Consider the following 26,209-nt stretch of genomic DNA (forward strand, 5'->3'; position numbering starts at 1 on the left):
TAAAAGTGGAAATTCTGACTAAAACATTAAATATGTTTTTTTTTTGCTTTAGATTTTATACAATTTTAATCTAAATTACAAACTGATAAGATTACAGGTACAGAGCAAAAACACTTTCCTGTTTCGTGAACCTCTCGAGAATTACTTGCCGGACTGATACATTTTATTATATTAAAAAGAATTTTTTAATGTTTTATTTATTTTTGAGAGAGACAGAGAGACAGTGTGAGCAGGGGAGGGGCAAAGAGTGAGAAGGAGACACAGAATCCGAAGCAGGCTCCAGGCTCGGAGCTGTCAGCACAGAACCCGACGCGGGGCTCAAACCCACGAACAGTGAGATAGTGGCCTGAGCCAAAGTCCCACCCCCAGCTGACTGAACCACCCAGGTGAATTTCAAGTACATTGGATACTTTCGTATATATTTTCTACACAAAAAAAATTTCCTACTTAATCACAAATTAAATGATCAAAAGTCACACACCTCTAACATTGACCCAGCACTACCATCTAATTCTTGGACTCGCTTTAAGGTTTGCCAATTGTTTAAAAAAAAATGTCCTTTAGAGTAAAATATCTAGCTCAGAATCATTTTCTGCATATAGTTTTTACGTCTCTTTAGTCTCCTTCCATCTAGAAGAGTTCTTTGGACATCCTTATTATTCACAACCTTGATGTTTCTGGATACTATAGCAGGTTCTTCTCTTTTTAAAAAATTTTTTAATGTTTATTTATTTTTTAGAGACAGAGAGAGACAGAGCGCAAGTGGGGGAGGGGCAGAGAGAGAGAGAGAGACACAGAATCCGAAGCAGGCTCCAGGCTCGGAGCTGTCAGCACAGAGCTTTGGCGCGGGGCTCGACCCACAAACTGTGAGATCATGACCTGAGCCGAAGTCGAAGGCTTAACCGACTGAGCCACCCAGGCGCCCCTCTAGCTAGTCTGCAAAATGCTATTTAATTTGAATTTGTCTGATTATTCCTCGTGGTAGATTCAAATTCTGACTCGTTGGCAGAAACAGTGAGAAGTTCTCACTGCATCCTTTCAGAGTTATTTGTTCCCTTGTTGATGCTATTCACTTTGTGCACCCAGTTAATGTGATGTCTACTGGACTTCATGTAAAGTGACTCTTCTCCCTTTGTAATTAGTTAATATTTTGTGGAGAGTGAAAAAGATGGCCTTAACATTCCCTTCAGCTTCACCAAACTTGACTTCGAGTCAAGTTTGGCTCTTCCTATCTATGAGCCCCTGACCACCCCATTTTTAGACCATTTACTTCAAAAAAAACTTGTAGTTGGAAATATTTCTCGGCTCTTTTGAAATGTAAATCTTTAAAAAAGCTTTTTAAGGTTTCACCACCCAGAAATGTCTTTCTTAGGGAAGGGAGAGTCATTCCTCTGAAGTGTAATCATCAAGAAAGAAATCTTGACATTTGCAACAATGTGGGTGGGACCGGAGGTAATTATGCTAAGCGAAATAAGCCAGTCAGAGAAGGACAGATATCATATGATTTCACTCATATGTGGAATTTGAGAAAGTTGACAGATGAACATAAGGGAAGGGAAGGAAACATAAGGTAAACACAGAGAGGGAGGAAAACCGTAAGATACAAATACAGAGAACACACTGAGGGTTGATGGGGTGGGGTGGGGGGTGGGTTAAATGGGTGATGGGTATTAAGGAGGGTACTTGTGGGGATGAGCACGGAGTATCCTATGTAAGTGATGAATCACTAGGTTCTGGAAAACAAAGGCAGAAGGCAATGGCAGATAAAATTAAATTTCCTTATAGCCTGCAGCCCACTGATGATAACTTGAGGCTGGCAGAGTAAAACATTTCTCCAGGAACTCCCTACTGTCTTAATGTGAATGCTTTGCTGGAGAGGAAAACAACCTTAGCTTGACAATAACTAGGCCTCTAAGGATCCTGGGAGTCTTCTTTAACATATGAAAATCTCCCTGGAAACTTCCCCTGGACTTTACCTCCCCCAGCCCCATAGTATATAACCAGTCTCTCCTCATGGTCCAGGGGCAGCTCTCCCTGACCATGGGTTCTGTGCTTTAATAAAATCATCTTTGGGGCGCCTGGGTGGCGCAGTCGGTTAAGTGTCCGACTTCAGCCAGGTCACGATCTCGCGGTCGGTGAGTTCGAGCCCCGCGTCAGGCTCTGGGCTGATGGCTCGGAGCCTGGAGCCTGTTTCCGATTCTGCGTCTCCCTCTCTCTCTGCCCCTCCCCCGTTCATGCTCCGTCTGTCTCTGTCCCAAAAATAAATAAAAAACGTTGAAAAAAAAATTAAAAAAAAAAAAAATAAAAAAAAATAAAATCATCTTTTATGTGTGTGTGTGTGTGTGTGTGCCAGAAATGTCTCAAGAATTCTTTCTTGGCAGTTGGTTCTGGATTCCCCCCCACCATTCCAAAACCCCATCAGGTTCTACTCCTGAAGCCAAGACTACACTGAATGTTAACTAACTAGAGAATCAAATAAGTAAGTAAGTCAATCAATCAATCAATAAAATAGGAAATAAAATAAAATAAAATACAACAAAAACAAAAAAAGAAAAGTAGCACCTCTATTTCTTAGATTCTATGGGAAGGTAGGAGGCTGACTTCAGGGGGCACCTACCTCCAAGTTTTAAAACTATCGCCTATCACGAAGACCTGAAAAGGTTTAGTTTCCATCTGGGTACAGCTGTTTAGCAGACGCACATGGTGTAGGACCCCTCCTTCACCCCAGCTCTGCAAAACCCTGTGCGCAATAAGCCCGCTGACCCAATCAAAGGCGAGACGCAGAGACTCTAACACAAAGTTTTTTGTTTTTTGTTTTTATTTATTTATTTTTGAGACAGAGAGAGACAGAGCATGAACAGGGGAGGGTCAGAGAGAGAGGGAGACACAGAATCCAAAACAGGCTCCAGGCTCCGAGCTGTCAGCACGGAGCCCGACTCGGGGCTCGAACTCACGGACCGTGAGATCATGACCTGAGCCGAAATTGGACGCTTAACCCACTGAGCCACCCAGGCTCCCCAAACAAACAAGGTTTTAATCGACGTTCTGGCAAGAGCGTTTCTGATGGAAAGGCACACTAGGGGGCAGTCACAGCGGACAATTTATCTCCTAGGGAGAAGTTCCGCCCCTGGTTCCTCATTGACTGAGTACTACAGAGGTTACAGCCTTACTGGAAGTTGCCCGTGCCCATGTAAGGCAAAGGTTGTCTGATTGGAACAGATGTACATTCTTTGAGGTGACACAGAGACTTCAGTTCTTTAGCACCTGCTGGTTGCAAAGCCTGGGAAAATAGGTTGTAAACTTACTAACTAAGCAGCACAGGTTTTATTTCGTCTTTCTGAAATGAATCATCTCCCTTATTCCTCACAATCCTACTCTTTTTCTCAGTAGATTTTAGCTCAGGTTGAGTTCTGGACTATCTCCCTGATGGCAATAACCCTGAATAAAGTCTTTTCCAGTGTTGATATTGTTGAGTGCAATTGTTGCTTTGGCGGGAAGGAGGTGCTTTTAGATTTTGTAAGTGCCCCATTCTTCATAAGAACTTCAATCTGTTCATTTTTGTATTTGTTTCTTGGTGGACTCTCATTTTCATGTTTTGTTCAATTTGTATTCTCTATCTTGGGGGTATTTCTTTGTCCAGACCTAGTCATAAAAGTTAGCTTTGAGGTGACATTTGTATCCTTGATCACCATGATCCTTTTCTGGTTTGCAATGTTGTTTGTTTTATGGTAATAGCATCAACAGAATACCAGTGACCGTTTTTTTCTAATGTTTGAACTGACCTTTATGTTCTAGTCTGATTCATAAATACTAATAAAATAATTAACCAAATAAAACGATATATTTTTTCTTTTTTCAAACAATTTGCTTTTCTTTGTGCCTTCTAAAATGTTACTTTATTTTCTGAGCCCTCATCTACAACTTGAGCTCTATGTGCAAGAGTTTTTCCTTATTTGGATTCCTATCATATCCCAATTATTTAAAGCAATGTCTGATACACAATAGATGCTCAATAAATATTGGTTGAATAACAATTGATAGGTACTGTGGAGAAAAGTTGCATGTCACTTATGAGGATATAACTTAGGGGGATATGATGTTGTCCCTTAATTTAACTAATACATCTTTAAATGTGTGACAAATGAACTGAGATCTAAGTGAGTAGAAATGGGTAGAAGAAGAGGGAAGCTTCCATGAAGTCCCAGATAAAACACCAATAGGAAAAAAAAAAAAAAAAAACTTTTGGATTTATAAGCATGTTATGCTTTTTAAAAATGCAAAGGTAGTGTTACTGGACCCAAGAAAGGATAAACGGGATGTGAAATATGCTGGAAAATAAGAGGTGTCTTAATGTCACACATTTTCACTTTCATTTCAACAGCAATTGGAAGCCAATAAAAAGCTTGAGTTAGCAGAGTAACCAGGTCAGTTTCGAGATTTAGTACCATTACCCCGGCTACCACATGGGAAAAGGAAAATGAAGAAGTGTTCCAGTTATGAATTAATTTAGGCGACTGTTGGGCAACAGATGATGGGCTGGTATGAAAGCTTTGGAGATGCAGTGAATTGAAATATAAACATTAATAGGATTTATTATGAACAGTAAAAATTTAACTTTCTTGAAAGAGAGGTGTACTATTTTAAATTGTGCTTAGGTTTTGAGAATGTACTTGTTTCATTTACTCCTTCAACCATCACTTTACTTCAAGAATTTTCATCTCAGATTCACACCTTCCTCCCCCAGCAATACACACCCAGCAAACAGTTCTGCTCGTGGGTTACCTGCCGAGTATTTCTATTTATTCCTACTAAATTGACTACAAATGGTAGATGAGGAACAAAGCCAATGTTAAGGGTAAAACCAGGTTTCTGTTTTTATACACTTAGTTGGATGGTGTTTACATTTGGAAGACTGAGGAGAGCTATATTTTGAGGGAAAGATGATAAATTATAGACATATTCAGAGGCAAACCATAAGAGGCTCTTAATGGAGAACAAACTGAGGGCTAATGGAGGGAGGTGTGTGGGGAATGGGCTACGTGATGGGTATTAAGGAAGGCACTTGTTGTGATGAGCACTGGGTGCTGTATGTAAGCGACGAATCACTAAATTCTGCTCCTGAAACCAATACTACACTAAATGTTAACTAACTAGAATTTAAATAAAAGTTTGAGGAAAAGAGATACAATTCAGATGTTAAAATGGAGTCCACGGTTAGATAATATGGAACTCAAAGAAAGTATCACTGTTGAATATGTAAATTTAGGATCCCTTAGAGTAGACGTTGATCCCTAATGTATAAAGGATCCCTCCTCCCAGGGAGGAGTAGGAAGAGAGAAGATGAAAGGCCTAAAACTATAGGAAGACTAACAAATCTGGCAGAGACATAAATTGAAAAGAGCAGAGAAATCAGGGGAATATGATGTCACAAAAATTCTTGGAAGACAGTATTTAAAGAAGGAACGAATAGAAAAGAAATGTTACATTCTGCTTGAGGTGACTTGTGAGATGTTAACTGAAGCAGTTTCACTGGGTATGGAAATACAGATTGGCATGATTTGATGAGAGCCGCTTTTGCAGAATGGTAGATAAAACCAAATGTGACCAGGCTGAGATGCTGGGAGGACATATTTTCTTTAATTTAAAGAAGGCTCCTGAAACAAGGAAGGGACACCCTAGCTTAGGTGTATATCTGAAAAAGATGGAACATAGAAATGGAAATAAGCTGATCTTGATAATACAAAGTATCAGATTGCTGGGCTGCCGTAACAAAGTGCCACAAATTGCGGGGCTTAAAACAAGAGAATTTTATTGTCTCATAGATGGGGAGACTAAAAGTCCAAGATCAAGGTGTCTACAGGGTCCATGCTCTCCCAGACTGCTCTAGAGGAGAATCCTCTCTTGCCACTTCTGGCTTCTCTTGGTAGCTGGTAATCCTTGGCATTCCTTGTGTTATAGATATATCACTTCAGTCACATGGCCACTTTTTCTCCATGTGTCTTCACATAATCTTCCTTTTGTGAGTGTTCATCACTAAATCCAAATTTTCCCTTCTTATAAGGACACCAGTCTTAGAGAGATCTGGGCCGATCCTAATGATTTCATTTTGTATTACATTTTTCATGGCTCTATTTATAAATGAGGTCACATTCTGAGATGCTGAAGGTTAGGACTTCCACTTGGCGATGTAATTAAAGCCATAACAGAGAGGAAATAAAATTTTATTAAAACTACACATGACTAAAGTTTATAAATATTACTACTACCATATGGAATAGAATTCACTGTTTTTCATAATATGTATAAATAACTATTAAATAACCGAACAAAATTATTATGATCTACAGCTGAAAAGAAGTTGTGTGATTATTGACTGATAAATATTTGATCTTGTAATGTCTGGCAGATTCTGGGAATTTTGGGGTGGGTGGGGGAGAGCTTCCATTTAAGCAAACAATTTGATTAAAATGTGTTATAGAATTCACGAGCCCACGAAAGGTATTATGACTTATCTGTAAATCTTCAAAACAAGGGATAGAGGAGATTGATTATGCATTTGCTTATTGTCCAGTGAGTGTGGAAGCAGGTTTGTAATAGTGTCCACACATCACTTCTTCCCGTCCAGGTCCAAGGACCCCCTCTGCCTTCTTTATTGCTAAGTGTGTCTTTCCTGGCTAGTTTCACTCCTCATGAGAAAAAGTTAGCAATGCTGTTATTATTCACACTATCATGGCTCTTAAAAATGTGCTTTCAAACACATTTTTAAACAAACAAAAAATTGAAACAACATGCATCTGCTTGAGTTTGCACATGTCTAGCACTGTCTACTTCATTCTGATTTCATCATCATGCCATATTCTTCATAAATATTCTTTTCCAGTGATTCTCTCAAAGGTTGGCGTTGTGGTGCATTGACGATCACAAATGTGAATCTAATCTAAGATATGCATAAAATATGGGCAATAATGTTTTAGATGTATTAAATTCATCATTCGCAATTTTATACCGTAAAGGTAAAGCAACAATCTTCCAATCATGTCTTTGTTGATTTGTTGAAACCTTGGTCCCTGCTTATCCAGAGAAAATTTTAGGGCAGTCACATTCATGAATTTAGACATGAGATATTAAAAATAAATATCAGAATAAATCAATTTGGAATAAATACAATATAGCATTAGGACCGATTTAAATTTTATCTAGGAATACAGAGTAGTTATTTAATATTAGAAAACTTGTGTCATTAACCACGTTGAAAGATTAAGGAAGAACATCAAAACAAATGCAGGAAACAAAAAACAGGAGAAAATTCAAAGTCCCTTTCTATAAAAACATTTTTTTTTTTTTTTTTTTTTTAGGAAACAGGAAGAGAAAAGATCTGCCTTCACCTATAAAAGTGCATTAAAAAAAACACTGAGATAAAACACTGGTAAGGTGGAAATGTTAGAAGCATTTTCTTTAACATGTGAAACACACCAAAAATGTTCACTGTCAATATTGTCCTGGCAGTCCTACACATTTTAATTAGACAAGAATTAAGTAACAGTTATAAGATAAGAAAAAATAAAAGTGCTGTTTTACAATATTTAAAAGAATCCACCAATTGTTAGAAATTGGACGTTTTCAGAATGTATGTTGAACAGAAGAATAGCCAAAACAGTTACATTTCCATATATAAAGTAACTATTTTAAAAAGTAATAAAATCATACAATTGCAATAACATAAACATCAGATACATTCAATATGGGCACATATAATAAATAACATTCACGACTCATTAGAAAAATTACAGATCACTCAAGAAGACCAACACAATACAAAACATATAAATAAATAGAAAAATAACACCATAAATACACACTTCTCAAATTGACCTAGAGATCCTGTGAAATTACAAGATTCTTCTAAAATGTTACAGAAAAGCAAAGGTACAGGCCATGTGAAGAGTAGAAAAATAAGTTGAAGGAAATTATTTTAACAACTATCAAGATGTATTATCAGGCTAAAGCAGTAGAGTGTTGAAAATTAACTTACACAGAAGGAGAGAAAACCAGCTACAAAGATCATTGTACCTGTATTGTAATTCCACTATAGAAACCTGAATTTAGTGCATTTGCATCCTGCAAATCCATTTTCTGTCTGTGTAGCATCTAGCTGTCGCCGCACCAACGTGATCGAGGTAAGCACACTTTTCATTTCCTCTCACAGGAAACCTATGATAAAGGGGTTAAACACTATGTGTTAAAAATTCCTGTGACTTGGGGGCCCTTGGGTGGCTCAGTCTGCTGAGTGTCCAACTCTTGATTTCGGCTCAGGTCATGATCCCAGGGTCGTGGGATAAAGCCCTGCATCTGGCTCTGCACTGAGCATAGAGTCTGCTTAATATTCTCTCTCTCGGGGCACCTGGGTGGCTCAGTCGGTTAAGCGTCCGACTTCCATTCAGGTCATGATCTTGCAGTTCATGGATTCAAGCCCATGTTGGGCACTGTACTGACAGCTGGGAGCCTGGAGCCTGCTTTGGATTCTGTGTCCCACCCCCCCCACCTCCAACCTCTTGCCCCACCCCCCCCCACTCCCTGCTTCTCCCCCACATGCACTCTCTCTCTCTCTCTCTCTCTCCTTCAAAATAAATAAACATTGGGGAAAAAAAAGATTCTCTCTCTTCCCCCCCCTCTGTTATTCTCCCCCACTTATGCTCTCTCTAAAATATAAATAAAAAACAGTTTTGCTAAAAACTCCCATGATTTCTTCTTGCCCAATGACCCTTTTTAAAAAATATGTGTCCAGAGTCCTAAAAAAATGTGGTGTGGCACAGACTTCTCTTGCTAAGGGGAAGATATCTGTACCAAATTGGACTGTAACAGTCTCTCTTCCAAGAGTTTATACCTGTTAAACTGCCATTAACACAGTTCTATGTAATCAGTGCAACTATCAGTTTATATAAGCCAATAGTCCTTAAGCCAGGGTGATTTGCCTTCTGTTCCCCAAACACACAGACACAAGTGACACTTGGCAACATCTGGAGACACTTTGGGTTGTCGCAATAGAGGTTGGGGAGGAATTGCCTAATAAGTAGAAGCCAGAGACACTGCTCATATCCTCAAATGCACAGGACAGTACCCCCTCCCCGCAACAAAGAATTATTCAGTCCAAAATGTCCGTTGTGTTGCTGTTGGGAAATTCTAACATAAACTAAGTGGCTAAGTAGCTGGCAGTCACCATGTGAGTTGTTACACTAAGGTCACGTGTGCAGTAAATTTAGGTCTTTAGATCCAGCTTTCTATATTGCAAAATGGAAGATGTGAAGCCCAAATAAATTCAAGTTAAAATGAACAGTAAGTTGACCTTGAACTGTAAGAGATATCAGCAAACAGGGAGCATGAAGTTTGAAGAATAGATACAATTTGGAGAAGATAGGTTAAAATCAGGCAAAAGATTTTTGGCTTTTTCTTGGTCTGTGTTTATGAATCTCAAAATTCATATTTTCAAAATAACCAGCTAAGACCTTTCCTCTTAGATCCTGATTTCCAACCTCCCTTATTGACTCTTTGAACTGATCTCAATACATGATACAATTTTCCCGATCCCATTTTTCCAACACATACCGAACTCTTGGGTTTTAGAGAAATATAGCTAATGCTGAGGTTCTACAGAGGATTGTGCTATCTAAATTTAAATAATTCCCCAAAGAAAGAAACTCACCATATTTTAGACATGGTTCCATTTACCCATTGTAGTGTTTGATTTTCGGTTATCTCCAGCCCAATCCAGTGATCAGCAGTGCATTTGTATCGCCTAAGAAAATCCTTTAGAGACAAAATAAATTGGATATATTTTTTTAGTTTTTAGTACAAACTATTGTGCTCCTCTTGCTTTGCAGTTTATGGGGAGCAAGACAATAGATGTCGCCAAAAAATAGCTATGGGATTTTGAAAAATGTATTTTACCCTCTGACCCTTAGGTTTCTTATCTGTAAACAAAGATGTGAGATAAATTTTCTTAAGATCCTTTTTTGATTCCAAATTTATATTCAATATGGAAATCTATTCCTCCAGGATTTTAAAATTTTAAACTTCTGGAAAGCCAGAGTTTGCAAGTGATTTCTCACACAGCCTTTCTTAAAAAAAAAAAAAAAAAAAAAAAAAAAAAATATATATATATATATATATATATATATATATATATATATATTTATTTAAATTCAAGTTAGTTAACATACAGTGTAGTATTAGTTTCAGGGGTAGAACCCAGTGATTCATTACCTACATACAATACCCAGTGCTCATCTGAAGTGCCCTTCTTAATGCCCATCACCTGTTTTACCCATCCCCCTGACTCCCCACCCCCATCAACCCTCCGTTTGTTATTTGCATTTAAGAGTCTCTTATGGTTTACCTCCATGTTTTTATCTTATTTTTCCTTTCCTTATAAGGAAGATGTTGCACAGCCTTTCTAATCATCAGATATTTATTATAATGTTTTTCCACTTCTCAGTAATTACTAAAATATTCATTTTAGAGTTATATTTTACTTCAAATTCTCTCCCAAAATGATCACATGTGCATATGTGCACACACACACACACACACACACCCTTCGTATAGCCAATTCCTTCAGACTTTAATTCTCAAATTTTTTTCTGCCAAAAATTTCTATTTTTTTTTTAAATTTAATGTTTATTTATTTCTGAGAGAAAGGGGGGGGGGACAAGAGCAGACAGAGAGGGAGACACAGAATCTGAAGCAGACTTCAGGCTCTGAGCTGTCAGCACAGAACCCGATGTGGGGCTTGAACTCACAAACTGTGAGATCATGACCTGAGCTGAAGTTGGACACTTAACTGACTGAGCCACCCAGGTGCCCCCAAAATTTCTACTTCTGATGAGATCATTCAGTAAAAAAATATAATTTTACCCTATTTCTCCTTTTCTCCTTATTCAATGTTGAAATTTCTTGCTACCTTGGAGCATTTTTACCATAGAATTATATATAGAAGGTTATTGAATCTATCGTGCCACTAAATATCTGGGAAACCATAACCTTGACATTGTATCACTCCATGTTTCAATTCTATGATAAATATAAGGGATACGGTTCACAACACTGTGGTCCATTCCCATCTATAACAGTGACACTAATAATCTTTGCATTTTAATATACCATTTTCTGCAGCATTTCATAAATTTATTTGAAAAAAATTTCTCATTGAGCTAAGCTTTGGGTTTATAAAAGAACCCGATTAATCAAACACTGCCCCTGGATTCATAGGGTTTCATTTATGTTGAAGAAATTTATGTAACTATAGAGTTAGAAAATATTTTCCTGGCTAAAGAGAAGATTATGGCTATAATAAAAACAAAGTGAAATTTTATTTTACAAGAAAGAAGTATTTGAATCCTTATGGGACACTTGCACATCGGATGTGATCTAAGAGGTGTATCTGGAAGAGAAGAATAGAATATTCCATAATAAATACAGAGGACAAGGAAGAAGAGGACAGTTCATATTTTAGGCTTTGGGAAAAGGTTGTTTAAAGGCAGAAAAAATGCGAGAAAGGATAACTGTATTGACCACCAACAGGATATATGTCATCACATAATTGGGAAAATTGAGCGGCACCTGGGTGGCTCAGTTGGTTAAACTTCTAACTCTTGATTTCGGCTCAGGTCATGATCCTAGAGTTGTAGGATCGAGCCCAGTGATGAGCCCACGCTCAGCATGGAGCTTGCTTGAGACTCTCTCTTTCCCTGTCCCTCTGCCTCTCCTCCAATGGGCACAAGTTGTCTCTCAACAACAACAACAACAACAACAAAAAAAAGAAATGAGAAAAAGAAAAAGAAAAAGAAAAGAGAACAACAAAAGAAGAAAATTGGATGAGTTTCGGTAGTTGTGGTCTTAGTGACAGGGAACAGGGAGGTGAGTGTCCTAAAACCTATCCATGAAAAATGTTAATTATTATTTGCTCACTAAAGGAATACCAATGTGGCCTCTTGTTAAAGATGCAAGACAACTCTACATTAGTGGAAATAAATATGAGCAATATTTCATGAAACAAGCTTCATCTCATTTTAACTAAAGAAAACATTTTGTAATTTAAGTAAGCATATATAATATTCTAATTAAGCTGTTTTAAATAAACAGTCCTTTAAAATTCTTCCATAGATTATTTTTATCACTCCTTCACAGATTGCTTTACCTCATTTTGTCACTTAAATTTTGCCCAGATCGTGTAGTACATGGTAGGCATCTATCACCTTCAAAATGTACCAGGAAATTGTAGAATCAAAGTCTCTTTTCTTGATCCAAAAAGTGCAATGATTCTTATCAGATGTTTAATGACTTCTCTTAAGTTCATACCTAATATTTTGGTATGCTTTTGACCCATGATATTCACTATTTTTTTTAAGTCTGTGCTGTCAAGATTCCTGTGAGTGAAAATTCTAAAAATATTTTGCCTGATATTTCTTTGTCCCTCAAAACTTTTACGAGCACTCGTTACTTTTCCACCTTTATGCTAATTTAGACATTTTTTTCCCCAGGAGGAACTGTAAAGGGAAATTTAAGAATTTCCCAGAACATTCATTGCAAAAGTCTTGCAAAATTCGGCAGTGAAACTACTGACTAAGGATGCTCTTCCTATTAATTTAAGTCGGCATCTAACTTGTTGATTTGCTGTGTCTGCTCTTAACGTACCTAGTTTTTTTTTTTGTTTTTTTTTTTTTATTCAGATTTCTCTACCTTTTGTTGCAAACAAAAGTTGAGTTTCTTCGCATTGATCTGTAAATTGCCCCAGTCTGGTTTGCACCCGTTTGAATTTGAACCAATCTCAGGTAGAGGGCAGAAATATATTTTGTTCCCCACAGAAGTAAGAAAATTCTCTTTTTAACAATTTTAAATGCCGTGCTGTGCTGTTTTACATTGTAAGCCTTTTTTAATTGTACATTATTCAAGTTATATTTCTTCTTATATTGACCCTTAATTTTTTTTTTATTTGAGGATAGTTGGTATACATTGTTACATAGTTTCAGGAGTACAAGGTAGTGACTCAATAAGTTTATACATTATGCGATACTCATGACAAGTGTAGCTATTGTCTGTCACCATACAAGGTTATTACAATATCATTGGCTGTATTTCCTATGCTGTGCCTCCTATTCCTGTGACTTATTCATGCTGTAGCTGGAAGTCTGGATCTCCCAGTCTCCTTCACCCATTTTGCTCAGTCCCCCATCCTCCTCCCCTCTGGCAACCATCAGTTTGTTCTCATATTTCTACGTCTGCTTCTGCTTTTTGTTTATTCATTTATTTTTTTAATTATTTTAAATGTTTATTTATTTTGAGAGAGAGTCAGCATGAACACGGGAGAGGCAGAGAGACAGGGAGAAAGAGAATCCCAAAAAGGCTCCATGCCATTAGTGCAGAGCCTCATGGGGGGCTCGATCCCACGAACTGTGAGATCATGACCTGAGTTGAAATCAAGAGTCAGATGCTTAACTGACTGAACCACCCAGGCGCCCCCATTTTTTTTTTAGATTCCACACATGAGTGAAATCATATCTTAACCATTCACTTTTTTTTTAAGTTTATTCATTTATTTTGTGAGAGAGTGAGGAAGAACAGGGGAGGGGCAGAGAGAGAGGGAGAGAGAGAAGCTCAAGCAGGCTCCACACTGACAGTGCAGACAGAGTCCTTGGGGCTCGAACTCACCAACTGTGAGATCATGACCTAAGCCAAAATCAAGAGTCCGATACTTGACCCACTGAGCCACCCAGGCGCCCCTTGACCCCTTGGCTTTTAAAAAGACTAAACAGGAGTAGAAGCATTTGCTTATTGCATACATGATTCAGGGAAAGAGTGGATTTCACAAGTGCAGAAGTATGTAGTTTTGCAATCCTTTATTAAAATTCTTGGAGATTTCTTTCCCTCCTGGGATTTTTGCCATGTAAATCAGTATTTATTAAACAAAGATCCATAAAGCTTTTAATTTGTACCTGCCTTTGTGGTATAGCAAATGCAACAATTTCAAATAAAACACAGTGTGTGTTCACTGGAAGCCCATGCTTCAATCTAAGAAAACTTTCCATCACATCTGCTGGTTGTGAGTACTCCAACGAAAGCCGCTAAGGGATCTCAGAGACAGACAGCAAAGCAAGACTGAGAAGTCAGAGGAAGGTTCCTCAAAGGGGGTAGCCTGGAGAATCCCATCCTTCGTGAAACAATTATGTCTTTGTGGAGTGTTGGCTTTTAAAAGGATCCCAGGGGCATCTGGGTGGGTCAGTTGGTGAAGTGTTGACTCTTGGTTTCGGCTCAGGTCATCATCTCACGGTTCATGGGTTTGAGCCCCATGTCGGGCTTTGAGGTTGAAGCCTGCTTGGGATTCTCTCTCTCTCTCTCTCCCTCTCTCTCTGTCCTTACCCTGCTCATGCTCTCTCTCTCTCTCTCTTTTTCTCAATAAATAAATAACTTAAAAAACAATAAAAGGATTCCAAATTTTGTGAAGTTATTCTATTTATACTCCTTAAAATATAAACACAGCTGTCAACTCTATTGCTTGATGTTAAGTCTTAACCCTATTCAAACCGAACATCAGCAGGTTTTCCAACTTTATCTCACATGGCATGTTCTAAACATCTTCTTCATAGACAGGCATGTGTGAAAAAAATTTACATTATCATATCATTTGAATGCCCCTTCTTAAGAAATTTTGTAAGAATGGTGCGTTAAATTACCATTTCTTTTGTCGTGTCAATGATAGTTAGGTCTGCACCTCGAGTGATACAGTCATGTCTACTTGAATTCCAATCCCCTTCTTCTTTAGAGAAATAATAGCATTTTTTTTGGAAGCCAATCCAATCATCTGGGCAGAAATGATGAGTACGCGGACATTGTGTAGCTGGAAATGAGACAGACACATATATCAAAGACCAGATGAAACACTATGCCACCGTATTTTGAGATCAATTGGGGAAGACAAGGTCATGAGGCAAAAGATCATGATCACGACCAGAATTGCACATCTATCACACAACAAGGTGAAAAACAAATGTCACGTTAGTTGAAAAGATAGCAGTTCAGGATTTGACAGGATGCTGATATTCCTTTCAACTCCTACCCCAGTAATGCATCAGCCTTCACGGGGCTACTAGTGTGAGTTTATCCGTGTTAAGTCACCTTTACTGTCTTGGGGCAAGTGAAATATAATGAAATTCTAGCATTATCTGGGGTAATAAAAATACTAATTTATATTAGACTGTTATAATGGAGGACACATGTTTTAACCTCTAAGGAAGCAATGAAAATAATAAAACAGAATACAAAATTAACATTATGTATGTTGACTGCTTATTGTCAACTAGGTATCGCCATCACTCTATGGCTCTGGGTTAACCATTGAAAAGACTCTACATGAGATTTTGAAGGCGGAAGTAGGGCAGAGCCATTATTCTCAGAGACATAGGGCATAGGAACGTCCCAAGCCTTTTTTATTTTTTTGTAGTACTTTTTGCTTTATTTTATTATTTTTTTAATATGAAATTTATTGTCAAGTTGGTTTCCATTCAACACCCAGTGCTCATCCCAACGGGTCGTCCCAAGCTTTTTAATGAGTTTGCCTTTGGTACTCTTGACAGCTAGATGTATTTTTAGACTTTCCCCAAATCTCTAGGTCCTCCAAACACATTAATGCTTTAAGCCAAAGTCATCAGTAACTATTCCTCCTCCAGCTACACAGCTTTCCAGATCATCACTCCCCGGCTCCTTCCACAGCCATGTTATCCCTAATTCTCATATTAAAGTCCTGTTCTAACATTTTCCGAGACTATTTTCTTGAAAGCACCCAGACTGAATCAGTTTTTGGTACCAAAAATGGGTCTAAAGGAAAAAAACCTTAAGGATGAGTATTAATTGTCCATGTGATTCTCTTTAGAGGCATGGATTCAAACACCAGTTGTAAATGGGATGCTGGTGATATGTGAAGGTAAAACAATTAAATTATCACCTGCAGTCACCTGATGCCAAGCACCTATAGAAGTGAAAGCTTTAACACCTTTTTCTTTTTTTTTCCTTTTTCTTTTTTTTTAAATTATAATTCCAGTTAGTTAACATACATTCGCTTCAGGTGTACAATATAGTAATTGAATACTTCCATACATCCCCCTATGCTCATCATGATACATGCACTCCTTAATCCTTACCACCTATTTAACCCATCCCCCACCTCCCTCCCCTCTGATAACCATCAGTTTATTCTCTATAATTGTCTATTGCTTGGTTTCTCTCTCTCTCTCTCTCCCATTTCTTTCCCTTTTTTTGTTTTGTTTCTTAAACACAAGATCATGACCTGAGGTGAAGTCAGACGCTTAACTGACTGAGCTAACCAGGCGTCCCAAGAAAATAAATTTTTAGATTAAAATTGTCTAAAAATTAAGAACTTCCATTCATTGGAAGACATCATACAGAAAATAAACTTAAGCTTCATAGCTAAAGAAGATTTTTACTATAGTTACAATATTTACATAGTAGAAGACATTTACAAAATATTTTTATTTACTATACTAAATAACACTATGAATCAAACAAAAACCGAAGAGGTAACTCAACAAAAATATGGACCAAGTATCTGAATATACCCATCACAAAATACTGTGGCTAAGTGAGCAATAAATATGACAAGGAGTTTAACAGTATTGGTCATCAGGAAAATGTCGATTAAAGTCACAATAAGGTATCAACACACACTTATCAGAATGGCAAAAATGGGTAAAGTTGGCAACAAAGTGTTGACCAGTATGTTAAAAAAAAACTGGCATTCTCTTACACTTTGGGCTGGACTATCTACTATCTATGGAAATATTTGCTAAAACTGACCTATGCATATTCCATGGCTTAATAATTCTTCTCATAAGTATATCCTACACAATATCCACTAGTCACTAAAAGGCTAAAAGTGTAAAGATGTTCAAAGCAGCATCATTTGCAGTAGTCAAAATGTGGCCCAACCTGAATGTCCGTCAAAATAGAGTGATTGATATAGAGCATGAAATACTCTATAGCAAGGATCTGAAAAGTACAACCTGAAGCCAAAATCAGAGATGAAAAGGTGTTTACATTTTAAAATAGTCAACACAGTAAAAAATAATAGAAAAATCAAAACAATTAAAAGAGGAATAATATTTTGTGACATGTGCAAATTATACGATATTCAAATTTCCATGTCTAATTTCAGTGAAACACAGACAAGCTCAATTGTCTGTGCATCATGGGCAATGTTTTCATACCACAAATGCAGAATGGAGAACTTGCAATACCGATTGTATGGCTAACAAAACCAAATTTATTTACTCTCTGGTTCTTTGCATGAACATTTTTCCAACCCCTTGAATGAGTCAATGAACTTTTGCTACATGTTATAACACGAAAGAATCCTACAAACATGATGTGGAACAAAGGAAACAAGATGCAGAGAATACATAAAAATTGCATGATCTTATTCATAGAAAAATGCTTAAATGGGCAAAACCAACCTATGCAACAGAAATCAAGACAGTGATTGCCATTGGTATGGGAATGTTGGATGGAATGTGAGATTATTCGGGTGAACGATTTCGTCTTCATCATTTTTGTGTCTCCCAATGCTTTATGTAGGTCATGTAATTCATAACAATCCATTCATTGATACTCCTTACGGATCATGAATAATGGGAAAAGAGTGAGAATAATGAGAAAAGATCATGAATGAGGCAGAAAAGAAAATGATCGTTCAGTAGGAAGCCCTAAGAGAGAAAAAAAATAAGTAAAGACATAAAAAAATGTAATTTACTCACCCATTAAACTAATTAGAAGAAGAAGAAGAAGGATGGTGCTGGATAATATTGTCAATAAAACGCACATTAAACGAGTTATCTTATACTTGTCCTTAATACCTGAAAAAAGTTATATTTAGAGACAGGTAAAAGAAATACAAAATTTGTATTCATAATCATAACTAACAAACTTCTTTAGGCAATTTATTCTGATATTTCACAAGATGACACAAACATACTCTTTCTGCGTGTTATGGAGAACAACCTTGGTTTTTTTTTAAATGCCTTAGGATCGTTATGTTCAATCCACGTGTTACCATGCTGTGGATTTTACTGCCATAGTCCAAGGAATCAAATAGAATTGTTTAGGGTAGAATTTCTTTAGGCCTGGAGCCACCCCCAGGGCCTTCAGTATCTTTCTTCCATGGTGCAATATCAGTACATCCTAACAGTCCTTAAATATTTCTAAGAAATTCTACTTTCTAACTAATGAAAACTTTGCTTTAAAGGATAGATAGTATGTCATACATGAAAGTTCATGAAGATTTGGAATTGAGCTTTCTGCTACAAACAAGCAAAGGGAACTTGGACAATACAGTTTTTTTTGTTTTGTTTTGTTTTGTTTTTTTGGTCTGATAGTTCCTCCTCTGCAAAGTCAGGAGAACAGAATAAAATATTCAGTGAAGAATTGTTTTTCTTTTATGAGTGCCCATTTGGGGAAAAATGGCATATAGGTTTTTTGAAATAAAACACTTGTATCTTGTATTATTTTATATGATTAGAAAGTATCCGCCCTTATTGTAAAGTTTTATTAAATTCTAAAAATTACAGGAGTTACTTTAATAGACGGGCATACTTATGGAGGGCGTTTATCGTTCCTATCTTTTCCACCTAGTGAAGAACTGTTCTGTTGTTGAATTAACTGTTTTTCCTTTGTGGATGAGTGAAAGATATTACATTTAAAGCACATATCAATTTATATAAGATATATATATATATATATATATATATATATATATATGAGATAATCAGCATCATCTTTTGGGTTAACATCCTTCTATCCATAGTTTCACATGTACAACATCTCCCACAAACACCCAATTTTAAACGAGTGCCATCATCATGTACCCACTGTTTTATATTCTAATGTTTTCGGTTAACAATTGGTTCTTCTCATGTGTGGTTGACCATTAAGAATGGCCCCCCAGTGAATCATGTCCCCCTGTGCCCACCATCACTTTGCCACATTTTGCTGCTCCTGTCATCAAAAGATATACAGTGTTTCCCAACCCTTGAATATGAATTGCCTAATGCTTTGTTTTAACCAAGACGGTGGTAGAAGAGAACTGAAACTTTAGAGCCCAGGGCTTACGGGACATTAGAATTTCTACTTTCACTGTTCTGGAGCCCAGCATGACAGAGGGGACAGGAGACATTCCTACTGAATGTATCCATATTCCTAAACCATAGAACCACAGGCAATACAAGGATTGTCTTAAAACACGAAAATTTGGGGTGGTTGTTCATTCAGAGCAATGGCTAAATTTATACGTAAGTAAAAGAATGATTTGACATTATAATTTTATTTATTTATTTTATGGGATTTTTTTTAAAGGTTTATTTGTTTTTGAGAGAGGGAGACAGCACAGGCAGGGGAGGGGCAGAGAGAGAGGGAGACAGAATCCCAAGCAGGCTCCAGGCTCTGAGCTGTCGGCACAGAGCCCAACACGGGGCTCAAACTCACAAACCGGAGATCGAGATCTGGGCTGAAGTTAGACACTTAACTGAGCCACCCAGGCGCCCCTTTTAACAGCATAATTTTAATGGCTGATAATACTTTCATGTAGTTATGCTGTTTAAAAAAATAAAAGTGTTCCGATGGGTATTTAGGCTGCCCTACCCTTTTTAGTTTTAACCAGAACTAGCATGAGCATAGTTTAAATATCTCACATACTTGTCTAATTACCTTAAGAAAAAAAATTCAACAATAAACAAATTGGCGTATATCAATTAGATGTTCTTCCACAAGTACTGCAGTAATCTACACCATCATGAGTAACATATGAAGATATTGGTACTCATAGAAATTCATAATAAAGTATTTTTTTTAAGTACCGTAAGGAGGGAGAGGGACTGCAACAAAGAGAAAACTAGCATTGTTTCTGAGCCACCAAAGTGTTATTATTTCAACTCTGTGAGAAAGATAATGGGGAATTGTGTCTAACTTTGTGGATTTCTGCCAAATTTCTGAAAAGTCTGGTCGTTAGCTGTGCATTTCTTCTGAGCATCCGCAATTTCAAAAGCTCTGCAGTCAGCAAGGACTGTAGTATCTACAATGCATCACTTTTGAACCAGCATTGTGTTTGTTTTTTTGTTCATTCTTTGCCAAAATTTAGTAATCACCTACGATGTGCTAGTTTCCATAAATTTAATAGTCCACACCAGACATGCAAAATCTCTGCCCTCCTAGAACTTATATTTGGTGAAACAGACCCAGTAAACTGATGAAACCGAATTTAAAAGTTACAAGTTGCAACAAGTGTGGGAAGGCAATAAACGGGATGCTCTGATTGATAAAAGGGAAAATGACAGGGAAAGGTAGCCAGGAGCGCCATTCTGTGGAAATGACATTAACACCTAGACAGAGAACATGAACAGCGGCCATTTATGTGAAATAAACCAGAAATCGCCTTTTAAGCAAAGAGACCAGCAAATGCCTTGAATCAGGAAAACCTGAAAAGAATGTGGCAAAGTAACACGTGTGATAGAGCCCGAAATAGCAGAGGATCGCAACTAGGTAGAAGGAAAATGATGCTCAGCTTTGAAACCCCTGCGAAAGAGCTTGAGTTTCTTCAAGGTGTAACAGGAAGCCACTGAATTGTTTTAGGTAGGTGTTTGGCGTTGGCCACCTTTATGTTTTTAAAGTTCCCTATGACCCGTGAGCGGAGAGACTATTTAGGGAGCTATAACTCCGACAAATCAAGTTACGGTGATCTCTTAAACAGGGGTGGCAGCTGTGGAGATAGAAGCAAAAATAGAACCCTTGGAGGCCACCGGTATCCTTGATAGAGTGGTTTCAGAGTCATACAGAAGAATGTTAGACTGCTGGAAGTAAGGAAGCAAAATCAGCAGGTGGATTCCAAAAACTTGTGCTGTGGGAATTAGAGGAAGGGAAGAGGTAGGTAGTCAGAATGAGATGAGCGGTTATTGTAGGATTAAAAAAAAAAAACAAAAAAAGATGCACCACTTCAAGTTTCCATGCATTTGGGGATGGTTAACATGGAAGGGATAGGTTGTCAATGCAGGCAGGAGGGAGAGGCAATAATCAAATTAAAAAGAATTCTCAGGGTGCCTGGGTAGCTCCGCCGGTTAAGCATCCGACTTCGGCTCAGGTCATGATCCCACCATTCATGGGTCGGGGGGCTCTGCTGACAGCTCAGAGCCTGAAGCCTGCTTCAGGGTCTGTGTCTCCCTCTCTCTCTGCCTCTCCCCCACTCACACTGTCTCTCTGTCTCTCAAAAATAAACAAATAAACATAAAAAAAAAAAAAAGATTTCTCGCAGAGGGCAGAGGGGTTGTGGTCTGAAGTACAAATGGAGAGATTTCTAGGTAAGAGAAATGACCCTACATCCAGTGCGGCAAAAGTCCAAAAGGGAAGAAACAAAACGCACATCTGTCTTTTCAACCTTTTGGTTCCGCACATGCCGTAATTCAGAACTTGAGTCCACGTTCTTTCTAATGGGGTTGTAATCGCCTTGCAAGTGTCACCTTATGCATTTCCCTGTTTCCCTATTAGTTTTCTTTAAGTGTCAGGTGTCAAGAAAAGAAGACGTTTTCTCCTTTTTCTCCGTCATCAACTAAGTCAACATGTCACCATGCCATTCTGTTTGTCTGGGAATTGGCAGAGTGGACCAAAGAGCCTCAGGTTCAAGATCTTGATCAAAGGTTTCTGGCGTATAAATTTATTTTCTTACCTATTGTGGGCCTATTATCTCCTTATCCATTAAGTGACACTATCTTTCTTTTTGGCTTTAATTAAAGAATATATATGTTGATATGTTTTCAGAAGGTCAGGCTTATCGTAGGAAGTAACTAAAAGAAAGCTTGTGGTGTTTTTTTTTCTCATGTTATAGCTCTCCCATCTTTCCATATTTTATTTATCTTGTGGTGTGTGTGAAGACTATTTACCTCAATATTAAGTGGAATTTTTATGTAAAAAATTTTTTTTTTAACGTTTATTTATTTTTGAGACAGAGAGAGACAGCATGTGAACAGGGGAGGGGCAGAGAGAGAGGGAGACAGAGAATCCGAAACAGGCTCCAGGCTCTGAGCTGTCAGCACAGAGCCCGATGCGGGGCTCGAACTCACAGACCGTGAGATCATGACCTGAGCCGAAGTCAGACACTCAACCGACCGAGCCACCCAGGCGCCCCTAAGTGGAATTTTTAAAATGTAATTTATTATTTTAAGTGGGTAGCCAGGCTCTTTGGAATCCTTGCCTACAGAATGATTGCCGGAAGAAACGCAAAGCTGCTTGAAATCAATGACCCTTCATTAAAAAAAAAAAAAATCTAGCTTTTTAAGTGGCTGAATCTAAGAATCATGGAGGAGTTTTAAAAAGAGGAAATGCCTCTGAAGCCAACACAAAGAAAGAAGGGCACGTACCTCCTGATACTATTAGAAATGCTAATTTGCATTATGACACAAGAGTCCTTTCCAGGGCAGAGTTGGTAGACGATGTAACTTTGTGGTGCATGTGACAACCGTCAGATCCCGTGGGCAGACCATATCAGCCTCAATAAAGATGTTGGTGCCATGAATGTGGCAAAGAAACAGTGTGACTTTTGTTATAGGCGTAGCACAGAATTAGCAGGACTAAAATCAAAAGGCTAATCACTGTTGGGATCTATCTGGTCACAAATAATCATAGAAAAGGAGTGACTCAAGACTCTTGATGCTTCTATGTTGCTTAAAAGCTGGGAAACTTCACATAACCCTGGAAGTACCTCCCTCCCTCCTCCCCCCACCCCCAACTTTCTCAATACCACCAACTGGCAAAGATTAAATGTCCTGCCAGCTCAGCGGGATGGAGACTTGGAGTGGCATTTCGTTTGATGTAAGGCACTAATGAATTGGACATTTATTGCACTTCTGAACATGCAGGTACATGTTTAAACATGCTACCTGTTTATTCTCTAATTAATCTATCCATTTCCTGAGCCCTAAAATCTAATTTTCTACGTTCAATTTAAATAGCTTTCATTTTATAAGTTCCTTCTCTCTCAAATTATCCAAAAAACAAACAAACAAACAAAACCCTGAAAATGTTTCCTTCCTGCTATGAATTTAGTATTGAGAGATGAATTTCAAAGAAATTGCTCAGCCCTCATAATCTGTTCAACAAAGGAATGTAAGAAACAGATAACATCCCAGGGTAACTCGGCAAAAACCTATTTAATTAATAAATGTAACTAAAATAGTTTTACACTCATCCCTATTGTAATCTAAACAGCTAAGGATTCCAATTACTTTCCCCACAGAAAAGTTTCATGGACTCAAGTAATTAGTTTCAGTTTCTGAGACTGATCTTCAAGCTGTCTTCCGCAGCACATATACTAAAATCATCTCTAATTTTCTCCAAGGAGAGATAAGAGGAAAGATCTAGGGTGACCAATAAATTTAAAACCAAATAAAATTCCCTTTTCCCTAGTTGATAGCTATAGAAAAAATCATAAATTACCAACAAGTGGAATGAATAAAATAAAAGAAAAATGAAAAAATAAAATATTTAAAAATAAATTGTCCAATGCACTAAATTTAACAAGGGCATTTTGAAGTTCAAATTATGCATCTATATAGGTTAAATATAATGTATATAATATTATTTAGTAAATTACAGAATATACATAATATTTTGTACATATACATAATATATAAAAGATACATAATATATAATATACATAATATATAAATTATATATATTTATATACATATACATAATATACATAATATATAAAATTTATTTATACATAAAATGTGTAAATTCACACTGTTTGAGATGTAAGATAGAAATTAACACTGATTGGATGAGTGGCTAGAAAGCTTTCTGTAAAACTTTTGGTTCCGATATTTTCATGTGATCAGCTAATATTTGATCCCATTGTCCCCAACCCTCTTTGATCTAACCTTAGACAAAATGATGACATTGTCAAAAAAAGAGGAATAAAGTATTTACGCATTCTAATATGAACTGCAGCACTCTTGATTGCTGCATAAACTAGTAGGTTGAAAGACATTAAATGGCAAGTGTTCAAAACCCACCATCATCTCGAAACCATCCATTGTTGTATTTACTGCATTTTCGTGTCATTGCCTCTCTTCTTCACCTTTTTTATGACCCCTGTTGAAATAACTTTGAAAGATTTTTCTGCTAGATTTAGACTTTAGATCTTACATAGTCCAAACTTGCTATTTAGTGCATCCAAAGCTCCCAAGTGGTTTTCTAGTTCTCGTTTTTTTAAGGTACATTTTCTTTTCTTATCTTGTGTAAGGTTGCCAGAGACATCTTCAAGGATATCCGAGCACTAGCAATTGGTTCAATGAGAGCGGGAGAGGAGGCTACTTTCTGCTCTTAAGCACCCCCAGAGTCCAATTTATCTTGACTCCACTCACTGTTAAAACACGAGAAAAATTGGCCAGACTTTTCCTATTGTGTCTGCATTCTGCATGTTGAATGTGGACATGGATCAAATTTAACATTTTCTCCAGTAGTGGTTTTATTAAATACTTAGTAAAAATGAAATTAAATCTTGAACAGGTTTAAGCTGTGGTTAATCCCTCGCCACTATCAGTTCAGATAAGATAAGTCGATCTCCCTTTAAGAAGTCAAAACAGTCCATGGCAAATCTGAATTTTGTCATCACAATTTTCATTTTATGGAGACGTTAGCCCAAAAAAGGATTTTTCTGCCTTGATGGGGAAAAAAGCAACAAAATCCACTTCGTGCCTTTGAAGGCTTTGTTTAACACTGCATGTCAGAATTTTCATAAATAACCTTCGTTCTGAACAATTGTGAATGTCCTTACCTTGTTTCTTTTCGTCAGTTCCTTGATTGCTGCCAGCAGTCTGGGTAACTACAGGGGAGCTTTGTGTCATCTCGTCCAAAACCTCTCTTCAAAGTTTTAAATTTAGTGTAAAAATGTTATTATTTGTTTATTTATTTTCTTTTTATAGCAGCTTCACACTACGGTTACTCTACTTTGGAAAAACAAAATGAAAGTTAACAGCTCATCTATGATTGAGTCAAACTGTTGTCTTCTCACCACAATATCTTCCTGTAAAATGAAAAAAAAAAAAAAAAAAACCATTACTAGAGAAGGAGGAAGTTAACTAAATGGTAAAGAAGTAACAAACTCATAGATTCTGACTTTCTCAACAGGGGAGCCCCATCGAAACTTTCGAACAAAAAAATATTCCAGAGGCTATTTTTCAATTGTTTCAAGAGCAGCACCTAACTAGCATCCTTCCAGGGCCATGGGAGATAAGAATATTAATTGATTAAAAGGCACACTTTAAGTCATTCTGTCTCGATGATCCTGTGTTTAGAAAGACTGTCTTAAAGGTGATGAAATTAAAGATAAGAAAGCTGTGTTTTAAATGGGTTACTGAAACGAGAACAAAAACTGTTTTCTCTCTCAGTGGCAATCATAGCCACAGGCACACCTACACCACCACCCACCCCCCCCACCACACACACACATACACACACTGAACAAAAGAAAAAGAGGCAAATAAAGTTAAAAGGCGCTCAGAACGTTATCATCAAAATTGAAGATGATAATGCTATTATGCTAATATTAGGGTAGCAGGAAACAGTTTCCTTCTCAAAACTGTCCTCAGCAGAAAATTTTCAAACGATTTCATATTCTCTTTCAGTAAATACGTTAACAAACTACAGAGAAATAGCTGACTTCCTACAAGCTGTTTCAGGATTAACACCACGTTCGTTCTGACAGGTACACTGTGAAGAGAAAAGGGATTGAGAACAGAGAAGAAGTAGAGTACAAAGAAATGAAAAGGGGAAAAAAATGTGAAGAGAATAATCCTGTTTAACACAGGATTAAACTCTTCTGGATGGGCTTAAATATATAGCTCTGGTCCTGTCTATCAGCTCTCAAAACAAAATTATGCAAGATGAAATGCAGGTAACAAAAGGGTTCCTTCCCTTTTGGGACAGAAAGAAGACTGAAAGTTTGGGGAGAATTGAACATATTCTATCTATCTCGTCACCAAAATATTCTACCCTTAGGACTATTAGAAATACATATAGAAGGGAATATAGGGACTGCACTATGATGGCTGGTGAAATTTAGGTTTTGTTCCTGAAGAGCGACAGTCAAGATATAAAATTT

At 37.4% G+C, this 26,209-nt stretch overlaps 1 protein-coding gene across 2 annotated transcripts; it reads right to left on the bottom strand.

Annotated features, from left to right (window-relative positions):
- Window positions 1-5,924: 5,924 nt before the first annotated feature.
- Window positions 5,925-25,117, bottom strand: CLEC2B (C-type lectin domain family 2 member B). 2 transcript variants are annotated; one of them, XM_042945776.1, is made up of 6 exons: window positions 24,884-25,117; window positions 17,820-17,918; window positions 14,727-14,890; window positions 9,701-9,804; window positions 8,071-8,211; window positions 5,925-6,178 (listed from the first exon to the last, which is right to left on the bottom strand). In XM_042945776.1, exons 1-5 carry the CDS (start codon window positions 24,951-24,953, stop codon window positions 8,103-8,105), a joined length of 546 nt encoding a protein of 181 aa, XP_042801710.1. In that variant the 5' UTR covers window positions 24,954-25,117; the 3' UTR covers window positions 5,925-6,178; window positions 8,071-8,102. The 2 variants fall into 2 exon arrangements, with proteins under 2 accessions (XP_042801710.1, XP_042801712.1); XM_042945778.1 differs by lacking the exons at window positions 5,925-6,178; window positions 17,820-17,918 and having other exon boundaries at window positions 7,343-8,211.
- Window positions 25,118-26,209: the final 1,092 nt, after the last annotated feature.

Source organism: Panthera leo, chromosome B4 (genome assembly GCF_018350215.1).
Source record: "Panthera leo isolate Ple1 chromosome B4, P.leo_Ple1_pat1.1, whole genome shotgun sequence".
In the NCBI taxonomy this organism is placed as follows: domain Eukaryota; kingdom Metazoa; phylum Chordata; class Mammalia; order Carnivora; family Felidae; genus Panthera; species Panthera leo.

What these genes read in the sequence shown, in the direction of transcription:
- CLEC2B (XM_042945776.1), bottom strand. Translation starts at nt 24,953, where the DNA reads ATGACACAAAGCTCCCCTGTAGTTACCCAGACTGCTGGCAGCAATCAA. An exon ending in AACTGACGAAAAGAAACAAG is followed by an intron (nt 17,919 to 24,883) that starts GTAAGGACATTC and finishes AACTTTTTTCAG; the next exon opens with GTATTAAGGACAAGTATAAG. An exon ending in GGAACCATGTCTAAAATATG is followed by an intron (nt 8,212 to 9,700) that starts GTGAGTTTCTTT and finishes CCTTTATCATAG; the next exon opens with GTTTCCTGTGAGAGGAAATG.